Source organism: Bos javanicus, chromosome 5, assembly GCF_032452875.1.
Source record: "Bos javanicus breed banteng chromosome 5, ARS-OSU_banteng_1.0, whole genome shotgun sequence".
In the NCBI taxonomy this organism is placed as follows: domain Eukaryota; kingdom Metazoa; phylum Chordata; class Mammalia; order Artiodactyla; family Bovidae; genus Bos; species Bos javanicus.
In genome coordinates this window covers 88,273,763-88,286,230 of record NC_083872.1, presented here as the reverse complement: position 1 = coordinate 88,286,230, position 12,468 = coordinate 88,273,763, and the positions used below count along the sequence as shown (strand labels likewise).

At 34.1% G+C, this 12,468-nt stretch overlaps 1 protein-coding gene across 15 annotated transcripts in view; it reads right to left on the bottom strand.

Moving 5' to 3' along the window:
* Positions 1-12,468, bottom strand: part of C2CD5 (C2 calcium dependent domain containing 5) — a 91,745-nt gene that overhangs the window by 12,030 nt on the left and 67,247 nt on the right. For 13 of the 15 annotated variants that reach the window (XR_009736592.1, XM_061417651.1, XM_061417649.1 and 10 more), the window contains 6 exons: positions 11,065-11,128; positions 10,616-10,677; positions 10,292-10,390; positions 9,577-9,666; positions 9,010-9,097; positions 7,862-7,948 (listed from right to left, as the gene is read on the bottom strand). Coding sequence is in view for 14 of the 15 variants with exons in the window: in XM_061417651.1 (XP_061273635.1) it covers positions 7,862-7,948; positions 9,010-9,097; positions 9,577-9,666; positions 10,292-10,390; positions 10,616-10,677; positions 11,065-11,128 (490 nt within the window). In the remaining variant the exon portion in view is untranslated. The remainder of the gene's footprint in view (positions 1-7,861; positions 7,949-9,009; positions 9,098-9,576; positions 9,667-10,291; positions 10,391-10,615; positions 10,678-11,064; positions 11,129-12,468) is intronic. The other 2 variants (XM_061417646.1, XM_061417653.1) reach the window with 1 other exon arrangement.

Genomic DNA, 12,468 nt, shown 5'->3' with positions numbered 1-12,468 from the left:
ACATATTACAGTTAAAAATTATTAAGGCATGGAGAAAAATGTAAGTTGTTTTTCACTAGAAGAAAAAAATTCAACTAGAATACACAGATAATACATATATGACAAAAGACAATTAGTTGCCCTATTTGAATCATTAAAACTTCCAATTAAAGGTGTACAGTATCTTAACCCACTTGCTTTTCTTCTTTAGTCCCCATCATTCACTCCTCTCACTACTATCCTTTGTTATCTTTTTTCCCCAAATAATCCTGGGTTTTGGTCAGTAGCCCAATTCAACTTTCTTTGCTTTTCACTCCCTCGATTCCTGATTGGCTTTTACTGCCCTCGGGCTGCCTTGAAGAAGCTAAGATTCCCTATCTCTACTTCTTCATCCAACTCTTTGCTTCCTTCACACTTCTTAGGTGCAATTTTCACATTTTCCACTCTTTTTTTTGTGTGTGTGTGTCATTTTCCACTCTTTATAGAGTTCCTATTCATTCTCTTTCCCCTCAGTATCTTTCTCCTTTCAGGATCCCCTACTGATTGCTGTGGCCACCAATAACAAGGAAAATTTAGCATTTTTAATAGATTTCCCTGGTGGCTCAGACGGTAAAGCGTCTGTCTACAATGTGAGAGACCCAGGTTCGAGCCCTGGTTTGGGAAGATCCCCTGGAGAAGGAAATGGCAATCCACTCCAGTACTATTGCCTGGAAAACCCCATGGACAGAGAAGCCTGGTAGGCTACAGTTTGTGGGGTCGCAAAGAGTCGGACACGACTGAGCGACTTCACTTCCACACTTTCACCGTTTGGTCACGTGTGCTTAGTCTCTCAGTCCTGCCCAACTCTGTAGCCTGCAAAGCACTTCTGTCCATGGGGATTCTCCAGGCAAGAATTCTGGAGTGGGCTGCCATGCCCTCCTCCAGGGGATCTTCCCAACCCAGGGATCAAACCCAGGTTTCCCGCATGGCAGGCAGATTCTTCACCATCTGAGCCACCAGGGAAGCCCAAGAATACTGGAATGGGTAGCCTATCCCTTCTCCAGGGGATCTTCCTGACCCAGGAATTGAACTGGGGTCTCCTGCATTGCAGGTAGATTCTTTACCAGCTGAGCTACCAGGGAAGCCCACCATTTGGTCATAGTGACTAAATATATCTTAAAAAATAAGAGAGAAAAAACAGACATGCAATGAACTGTTAATATAAAAAAACTTTAGTTAATATAAAGAATTATATATACTTGTAAGAATTCAGAACCATTAGTTGGTAGGAAAAACTAAAAGCTAATTTCTGTAATTCTTATACATTTATATTTCTAATAACTAGTTTACAATAATTTAAAGCAAGTCATTTAAGTTTAAAAAATTAAACTATATTTTAAAATCAAATTTGGTTTAACAAAAAAGTAAACTCCAATAGCCTACTGTAAAAATAAAGGAAAAAGGTTCCAATGTGGATACCTAATTATGGAGTACAATGCATTGAGGGGTGTAAGTTTTCTTTTTTACTGAAATCCAGAATGTGACCTATGTTTGTCACATTAGTCAGCAACTGCTCAGTGAAAAGAGAACTCCTCCCAGCCTCTAGTTAATGCAACTGAATGTGAGGATACCACCCCAGCATAAAGCCAAGTGACAGCAGAAATAAGCATGGGGGGTAGGGAGTAATAAAAAAATGTTTCCTCTATACAGTTTCATCCAACAGTATACAAACACTAAAAGTGACTCAATTAAACACTTTTATAGCCTTAAATTCTCAGAATTTTAGTGAAAACCATTATCCTGATATAGATTAGATTTACAAAGTATTTGATATCTATTTATATATATGTGTGTATATAGTGGTATATGATTCACACACGTTTGTCTAACGTAAGTTCTTAAAGTCCCACAATATGGTATCTAATATCTCAAGATTCAGGTCTTTAAATGTGTATCTACTAAAGCAATATGCTAATCTTTTATACAAAAAAATTATACACATCTTTTACCCAGATTACATTTACTCAGATTCTCTATTTTTACTATATTTGCTCAATCTTTTTTCACTTCATAAATATATATGATTTTAAAATTCTCTTAAAAACCATTTCAGAGTGAAGTGACATATTAAAAAAATTGACATATAGATATTAATGAAGGGGAAAAATATTATGAAAGTGCCATAAAAATTTATGATAAAAACTCTCCAGAAAGCAGGAATAGAAGGAACATACCTCAACATAATAAAAGCTATATATGACAAACCCACAGCAAACATTATCCTCAATGGTGAAAAATTGAAAGCATTTCCTCTAAAGTCAGGAACAAGACAAGGGTGCCCACTTTCACCATTACTATTCAACATAGTTTTGGAAGTTCTGGCCACAGCAATCAGAGCAGAAAAAGAAATAAAAGGAATCCAAATTGAAAAAGAAGAAGTAAAACTCTAACTGTTTGCAGGTGACATGATCCTCTACATAGAAAACCCTAAAGACTCCACCAGAAAATTACTAGAACTAATCAATGAATATAGTAAAGTTTCAGGATATAAAATCAATACACAGAAATCCCTTGCATTCCTATACACTAATAATGAGAAAATAGAAAGAGAAAATTAAGGAAACAATTCCATTCACCATTGCAATGAAAAGAATAAAATACTTAGGAATATATCTACCTAAAGAAACTAAAGACCTATATATAGAAAACTACAAAACACTGGTCAAAGAAATCAAAGAGGACACTAATAGATGGAGAAATATACCATGTTCATGGATTGGCAGAATCAATATAGTGAAAATGAGTGTACTACCCAAAGCAATTTATAGATTCAATGCAACCCCTATCAAGCTACCAACGGTATTCTTCACAGAGCTAGAACAAATAATTTCACAATTTGTATGGAAATACAAAAAACCTCGAATAGCCAAAGCTATCTTGAGAAAGAAGAATGGAACTGGAGGAATCAACCTGCCTGACTTCAGGCTCTACTACAAAGCCACAGTTATCAAGACAGTATGGTACTGGCACAAAGACAGAAATATAGATCAATGGAACAAAACAGAAAGCCCAGAGATAAATCCACGCACATATGGACATCTTATCTTTGACAAAGGAGGCAAGAATATACAATGGATTAAAGACAATCTCTTTAACAAGTGGTGCTGGGAAAACTGGTCAACCACTTGTAAAAGAATGAAACTAGAACACTTTCTAACACCATACACAAAAATAAACTCAAAATGGATTAAAGATCTCAACGTAAGACCAGAAACTATAAAACTCCTAGAGAAGAACATGGGCAAAACACTCTCCGACATACATCACAGCAGGATCCTCTATGACCCACCTCCCAGAATATTGGAAATAAAAGCAAAAATAAACAAAGGGGACCTAGTTAAACTTAAAAGCTTCTGCACAACAAAGGAAACTATAAGCAAGGTGAAAAGACAGCCTTCAGAATGGGAGAAAATAATAGCAAATGACACAATAGACAAACAACTAATCTCAAAAATATACAAGCAACTCCTACAGCTCAATTCCAGAAAAATAAATGACCCAATCAAAAAATGGGCCAAAGAACTAAATAGACATTTCTCCAAAGAAGACATACAGATGGCTAACAAACACATGAAAAGATGCTCAACATCACTCATTATCAGAGAAATGCAAATCAAAACCACTATGAGGTATCATTTCACGCCAGTCAGAATGGCTGCGATCCAAAAGTCTACAAGCAATAAATGCTGGAGAGGGTGTGGAGAAAAGAGAACCCTCTTACACTGTTGGTGGGAATGCAAACTAGTACAGCCACTATGGAGAACAGTGTGGAGATTCCTTAAAAAACTGGAAATAGAACTGCCTTATGATCCAGCAATCCCACTGCTGGGCATACACACTGAGAAAACCAGAAGGGAAAGAGACACGTGTACCCCAATGTTCATCGCAGCACTGTTTATAATAGCCAGGACATGGAAGCAACCTAGATGTCCATCAGCAGATGAATGGATAAGAAAGCTGTGGTACATATACACAATGGAGTATTACTCAGCCATTAAAAAGAATACATTTGAATCAGTTCTAATGAGGTGGATGAAACTGGAGCCTATTATACAGAGTAAAGTAAGCCAGAAAGAAAAACACCAATACAGTATACTAACGCATATATATGGAATTTAGAAAGATGGTAACAATAACCCTGTATACGAGACAGCAAAAGAGACACTGATGTATAGAACAGTCTTTTGGACTCTGTGCGAGAGGGAGAGGGTGGGATGATTTGGGAGAATGGCAATGAAATATGTATAATATCATATATGAGACGAGTTGCCAGTCCAGGTTTGATGCACGATACTGGATGCTTGGGGCTGGTGCACTGGGACGACCCAGAGGGATGGTATGGGGAGGGAGGAGGGTTCAGGATGGGGAACACATGTATACCTGTGGCAGATTCATTTTGATATATGGCAAAACCAATACAATATTGTAAAGTTAAATAAAATAAAATTTTTAAAAAATTGCTATTGTTATCTTTTTTTCTTATAACACAGGTTCATATGAGAAAAAAGTAATGTATGGTGATGCCACATCATCTCTGTTCCTCACAGTATTCAGAGAATTTTGATGACCTTCACTTGATAATATTCTTTAAGAAATTACTTAAATTACTAAAATTACTTAAATATCAAAAATTGCTTTTTGATATTTCAAATCAGAAAAATCAAGATAACTAGCAAGGTAACACGAAATCAACCATAATTTGAGACACACATCAAAACTGTTTTGTTTACCTTGAGAAACAAAACCAAGTATAACAAAACATAGAAGGGGAAAAAAACTGAACATGGATGGACAACTCAGGCCCAGGCTTACTCTACACAGTCAATTAGAATACACATAATTGAAACATCTTCTCTTCAAAGAGTCTCTCATTTTCAGTAACACCAAAAGATAAGTAAAGGTTTATCTACAAGTGAAAAGATGGAAGTATTAATAAACATACTGTGCATATAGCTCTTGACACTACTCTGTCAACTAAAAAATAAAAATTTTCATAAATCATCTCATTTGTGATGAGAACATGGAAAATAAATTAGTATTCAAAGTTTTCAGAATTAAAAAAGATAAACCTCAGTCAGCTTAGCTAACTGACCTAACTATAAAAACTATATTTATTTATCATATCAGTTGTCAATTTTTAAGCCTCTGGTTGCAGAAAGAAAGTAAAGTTTTGTTTTTTTTTTTAACATTTATTTCCCGTCCTTGCCTTTCTATCTCCCACCTATTTCCTCTAAACTGCTAAGCTTAACTGTTTCCAGATATTTCTTTTCTCTATTCAAAGCCTGTCTTCATGTTAAAATACTCAGCTACTACATTCATGATACAACACTCTATTATTACATGTTTCCTACCTTTCAAAAGCCATTCTATCCTCAAATTTTCTAAAATATTTTGAAATAACTTCTTCTAATGTATATAGCATAGCACACGTTCTCCTGGAGAGACGTCAGGAAGCAAAGACAATAAGTAAGCATGCAACATAAACCACAGTATACACGACTTTAAAAAAAATGCACAGGTAAACTTTTTAGTGTTCACTGATGAATTTAAAATATAACATTCAAAGAAAGGCATGTAGGTTTTACAGTTAAGTACTTAGTATTAAAAGTTTTATATATATATATATGTAAGTATTAGATGTGATGATATTATTATGAAGCTGATAACGGTGACAACGATGATGATAAAGGCAGCAGGATCTCATTCAGTGATTTTCAAACTTTTTGAAACCCTTTCTTCTAACAAAATCACACAGAAAGCGAACACAGAAAGCACAGTGAATCAAAGCTACTCTAGTTCAGAGGTAGGTGAGCCAGCACTAACCCTGACACCTTGACTCTTAGAAGGCCACAAGGCACCTCTGAAGAAATTCTAGGGTTTGGAGGGACAGAGTTTAAAAATCATTGGTTTAACTGATTTGAAGCTATTTGGAAAATGAACTCAAAGAAGCTCAATGTGACCTCAGGCATAATTTAGCTTTTGTTTTTAGTAATAATTGAAGAACCATACACCATAGAAACTCAAAAAAATCCAAGAATTTTAAAGGCTGGAGAGAATCTTCATCTTTTCACATTTTACAAATGAAGAACTGAGACTTCAGTGGCTTAACTGCAGATTAACTGGCCCAAGTTCTCACATCTGATATCATCAGGAGCAGAAATGAGAAAAAAGCCAGGTCTCTTGCTTTATTAGTCCACTTTATGGCCCTTTCCCATGCTCCTTAAAATAAACTGCAAATATTTTAGGTATTGTTTAGATATAACTTATTCTGCTCAAATTCTTCTTTGTTTTTCAGTTCACAGAGTATCATTTGTGCAAAATACACTGATTACTACAAAAAGCATTAGTTTTAATTACCTTTGAAAACATTTTGAAAGCTATTACCGAAACTGTAAGTTATCAATATAGACATGGTTAATTTACAGAGTTTAAATTTAATCTTCCGCAGATTTCAGGAGCTATTAACAACATGGTAAAATAGAGCTGACAGGGACCTCAACTCCACAAATAAATATTTTTATAGATTAGCAACTAATCAAACCTTATTGCTGATAGGGTTATTGGTTTTAGTTGCCCCCTCCTCACCACTGCTGGGTAAGGATAAACTAAGTGAAAACTAAAAGTAGTTTGAAACTAACCCTGTGTTAAATGTAAGTTTCTATAGAAAGCAGATGTTTAAAAAAAAAAAATCTTATGAAGTCAGTTCAAGGAAGATTCTAGACTGTTCTGCTTTTTGTTCTAAAAGCTATATTTAAGTTATAAATCTGAACTCAGATTATCTTTGGATTTATCCCTTCTTTTTTTTTTTTTAAAGAAATTCTCTATGAAGTTCTAAATGAGAATTTTATTTGGACAAAAAGAAAAAAGAACCACATGGTAACCATGTTAGAAAGTTCCAAATCTGAAAGTAGCTTAACTTTTTCAGCTCCAAAATATGAGTCAAGATCTATTTATCTTCATAGACTCTGAACTGATTTAGTAAAGACTCTACTGATATATACACAATGTGAATTTAAAGCTATTATGTATTATAACTAACTTCGTATCAGATAAAGTAACTGACAAATAGAAATCATATGCATGATAAAATGTAAACATTAGAAAGGCCATCTGATTTTAAATAATGAATGCATCATTTCTCAGAATAAAAAATTTAGGAAAAAACACAAACATTTATTGTATATAAACTGCTCTAAGATAAGGTACAGTAATTCTGAAATTTTTATAAGAATTACATTGAAATCACAAGAGAAATGGAAAAAACTACCTCCCATTTTTCTCCAAAGATTGTAGAGATATAAATATACCTAATGTTACTGAATTAAGGGATAATCATTTTGCATTTGAAAAAATGTTCCTCAAATATAAGACACCCAAAAGACAGAAAGCTCATCCCTTTCTCACTTGCACTTATCCTTGCCCAAAACCTCTCTCCACATAGCTTCTGAAGAAAGTAAGTATTTTGTTGTCTAAGAAAATCTAGAAGTTTCTGCAAGAGGTTACAATGTTGCTGGAAAAAATTCACCAGATAAAAATATCAAAAATACCATATGTGAACAGTTAACTTTGGGAAATCCAAATCTCTGAAAATAAAACTTTAATATATTTGAGGTATTAGAACAGAATATTATATGAAAAATTACCTTAATAAGTTATGATGAGATTACTAGAGAAATTAAAATGAAAGCAACAGTACTCCCTCCCCTTTATGAACATGAAGAAACATACAATGGGGAATGAAGAACAAATCTCCATTTCAAAATTAAGATCACCTACAATCAAGAAGCAAGTAAAAGCATCTAGAAACTAGTATTTGTGCTTGCATTTCTCTTGCTTAACCAACCTTTAGCTGGTGGAAAAGGATGAGAAGGAAGTGAATCTGAACAGAGTTCCAGGGGAAACTGCAGAAGTTCTTCATTATCTGTAGAGGCTAGAGAAGCAAGAAAAAATATAAATTACTATGTAATGATCTCTTATTAATTTTTTAAAAATTAAGAATCTGGGATAATATATGTATTTTTCCCCAACTCAATTTATTCTGGTTATTTTCTCCTTGCTTTCTACCTTCACGTGCAGACACTGAGAGTGGTTGCTATCTTTCCAGGTGGGACTGTTAAGATTTAGAAAGGATGATACATATAAACCTCTTAGCACAATGCCTTTCAAAGAATAAGCACTCACTAATAATTATTACTATCCTACTTTTGTATTGATACTATAGTAGTTCTATAATACTTAAACCAGTTACTGTCTATTTATTTTTGATAAGTATCTGAACACATCATCATTTAACACATCTTTCAATCTGACATTTAATCAATACTATATAGGTGTAATCGGAGAAGGCAATGGCACCCCACTCCAGTACTCTTGCCTGGAAAACCCCATGGATGGAGGAGCCTGGTGGGCTGCAGTCCATGGGGTCACTAAGAGTCAGACATGACTGAGCGACTTCACTTTCACTTTTCAGTTTCATGCATTGGAGGAGGAAATGGCAACCCACTCCAGTGTTCTTGCCTGGAGAATCCTAGGGACGGCGGAGCCTGGTGGGCTGCCATCTATGGGGTCACACAGAGTCGGACACGACTGAAGCGACTTAGCAGCAGCAGCAGCAGCAGCATATAGGTGTAATATATTTAACTTAAAATATTTTAGATATTTATTTAGCCAGCAAGTCATTAAACTTCAGAAAGTTTCTTTTCATTCAGAGCCTCTAAATTGCTGAAGAATTAATGATACAATCTAAGTCTAAAAAACAGCCACATTTTCTGTGTAATCAGCAGTGAACCACCTATCCATGTGTGAAACAAAAAAAAGCCAGTCATATGCTTATCCATACAGTTATCCTGATAAAGAAAACAGAAAAAGTAACAGTATCTTACCAAAAAACATATCATTTAGTTACCTATCCTCTATATTTTTTCACTGAACTATAAAACAGACAAATATATTTTTTTCACTGAACCATACTCCCATCTACCACAGGTTTACCTCTTTGCAATAACTTCTCAGCGTGTGTTTTTGTAGTCTGTAAAGCCTGATTTTTGTCAAAAGTTATTGCAACTGCTGTGACTGTAACCTAGAATCACAGAAACAATATGATGAGCGAAGTAATCATTCCCAAAATCATCTTCTCACAGATCTTTCTCACTACATACAACTTATACAAACTGGCTAATCTGCCTTTAGTTTTACTGGTTAAGATTCTTAACTGGAACTGCACATAAACTCAGATATTCAGACTACAACTAAGCCCAACATGTACACCGAAACCTAGGTATTCCAAAAAAGCTCAAGAACCTTCTCTAAAGGATGGAGACTGCAGAAGTCACACTGAGACAGAACTCCCAGTGGGTATTACGCTGGAACACACATGTGATTCCACCTTTAGATAACTAGAGTTCACAAAAGTAAAACGGACAGATAAGGTCTGACTCATACTAACATGTTTAAAAATATTTTGAAATAAAGCAGCTTATACTTCTCAATTATGGCAAATGTATAATATTAAAACAGATCAAAGAAATCTTTTTTAATAATAGACTAAACTGTAATTACCTGAATTAATTCATCTTCAGGGAGAGAGACTGTAAAATTGACATGGCAGAGGCAGCAGGGGATCATAGACCGGAGTTTAAAATACAGGCTCTACACAAAAGAAAATATTAGTAATATCACTTCTTGTAATTTAAAAATCCATAAAAAATGATTTTTAATGCATATTTTACTGTGGCAAATAAAATTCAAAAGATTAAAACATTTCTGTTTTGTCTATTCTTTCATTAAGAATACAGTTTGGGTGGGGGGGACACATGTATACCCATGGCTGATTCATGTTGATATAAAGCAAAAACCATCACGATATTGTAAAGTAATTATCTTCCAATTAAAATAAATTAATTAAAAAAATAAAAAATGGAGATATTAAAAAATGAATACAGTTTTAATATCTGAGCAGACAGTAATATTTAGTCATATTTCTAAGTCATAAAAACATAAGAAAGAGGGATTTTAAAAATTTATAAATACAGACTTTTATGCAGTTTAAAGCTATGAAATAACTCAAAATATATATCTTTTATACTATGGCATATTAGGATGGAGAGGACAACTTTGGCATTTTACTTGGTGGCAAGTTAAGACTGACAAATAAATAAAAATAATTGTCCCTACCACTGTGCAAGGTATTCCAGACAATACAAGCACTTTTCTTTTTAAATCTCATGATCCTTAGGCATTTTAACTAAGGTATAGTTAGTCAGAAGTTTCCTACCTTAAGCAAGTTTTCACAGAGATCATTAAAGTTCTTATTAAGGGCTTGATTAGTCAGGTTAAGGCTGCTTAATCGGATTACTCTTACTGATGTAAACATCTAAATATGGGAAGATATAATGGCATGTCATTTCATTATTTTTAACTATATACTGTAACAGAAAATAAAATAAACAATAACTACCATACTACTACTATAATAATTATTTTCTAAAAAGATAAGATTTAATTGCAATAAGGAGGTAAAAAGAAGACACATGTTAAGAAAAAACTTGCCAAAATCACACATGCTATACTTGTTTAAAATTAAGAATAAAAGGTTTACCTGTATTTCAGATGTCCAATTATTTATACCAGGCATGATTTCTGTATTACAACTATAAAAGCCTGTCAAAATAAATTAGAGTTAAAACTTATGATACTATTTCATTTATTCTTGTTGTTAAAGGATAACATATTTCAATTATTACATGAAGTCCTAACTGTAAAATCTACTCATTCTTTTCTTCTAAAACTCTATACCTCTGGGAAACTTCAGACCACGTTAATAAATCAGCATGGTTTTGGGGGTAATGATAAACATAAAAGGATTAAAAATCAGCTCACAAGTTCTAATGTAAATATTTTTAAACACTGTGTTTTTGATCTTGGGCAGCAAAGAACATGACAGAATGTAACACTGACAAAGCCTTTAAAGTTAGTGCTATAACAATTATGAACCGAAATACTGATATGCAAAATTAGTCTCCTCTCAGGTAATTTTTCTCTATTTACCTGAAGGAGGTGGGACATCAGTGAGGAGAGAATGTACATCTTCCATAGCATCTGTGTCATCAATCTGAAAATGAAAAGATTAAACCTATCACATAAATAATAAATATATAGTTATTTCAAATTTTTAAGATTATTTTTATTATTTATTAAATAGAAAACATAAAGCGTCAAGGAAAAGTAGAGCCATTTCCCCTAAGTTAAAGCATAAAATTTGAAAAAACTTTTCTAAAATCTATAAACTTTACTGCAATAATAATTATAAATACTTCTAAATGAAATATCTTACATTACAAAGTACACTGGGTTAAAAAAAAATCAAGCCTTTTCTCAAGACTTTTTGAGGGCATGTTTCAAAAGATTTACAAAGAGAACATAAATAATCACTACCTCTGTTTAAACTAATAAAGTGTAACTTTAAAAAATCTTTTGGCTAAATATGGAACTGCTTTAAAACAGAATTACATAGGGATAAATTTAAAGGTATATCTTAAAAGAATAAGTACAAATTCCATTTTTCTTACATCTCAATATTCTGTTGTGAATTATAAATAGTGAACATATCCAACTGGACATATATAGACATTCCTCTGTACCTTGGGGGTCTAAGTCCTAACTCATACCCTTGAGGTGTCAAGAATCACTTTCACTTACACTTTGCTTCAGTCATGGCCATACCTCAACTGTGGTATTCCCCAAAACATTTCACACCAAGATCTCAAGCACTCTCCAAACACAACCCCTGTGTCTCTCTGTCCCTTCTTTTACTGAATCTACACCTTGCCTTCTTGTCCACACTTGAAGCACTTCCATTCTCCAATTAGCTAGAATCCCAGGATCAGAAGTATCAAAAATGCTCTGGATCAAGGTTTAAGTAATGCTAAGAATCATCTAGAGGTTTGTGAAAGATTCCTGGGCCCCACATTGAAATATTCATGTTTGAGGTCTGAGTAGGGGCCCCAGGGTCTGAATTTCTTACAAACTCCCAGCTGGTGCCAATGCCACTTCACAGGACACTGAGTAGCACTGCTCGAAACAGAACCCTGGAGCTTGTTCTTAATCTTTCACTGACCTACTACACTTTTCTTTTTCCATTCTCAGACTGTAGAAATTATGAGAAAAGTGTACAAAGTCATATAGTTTGAGTTTTCTACAAGGTAACACTCTTATTTCAGTTAAGCCTTGAGCATCTTCTACAGCTGACATCCTAATCATTCACAGGCACTGTTCTAGACTCTTCAAGCCTCCAATCTCAACCCAGTTCAATTCTACTATCACCTTCCTGCTTTACTGAGATGCAGATGTCGGATTTGTTCTCTCAACTGTCACCTTACCAGGAAACACTTCTCAGTATCTTCATTTATTTTCCTTTCCTTCAGGATCAAAGAAAGATCATCAACCCTTTTA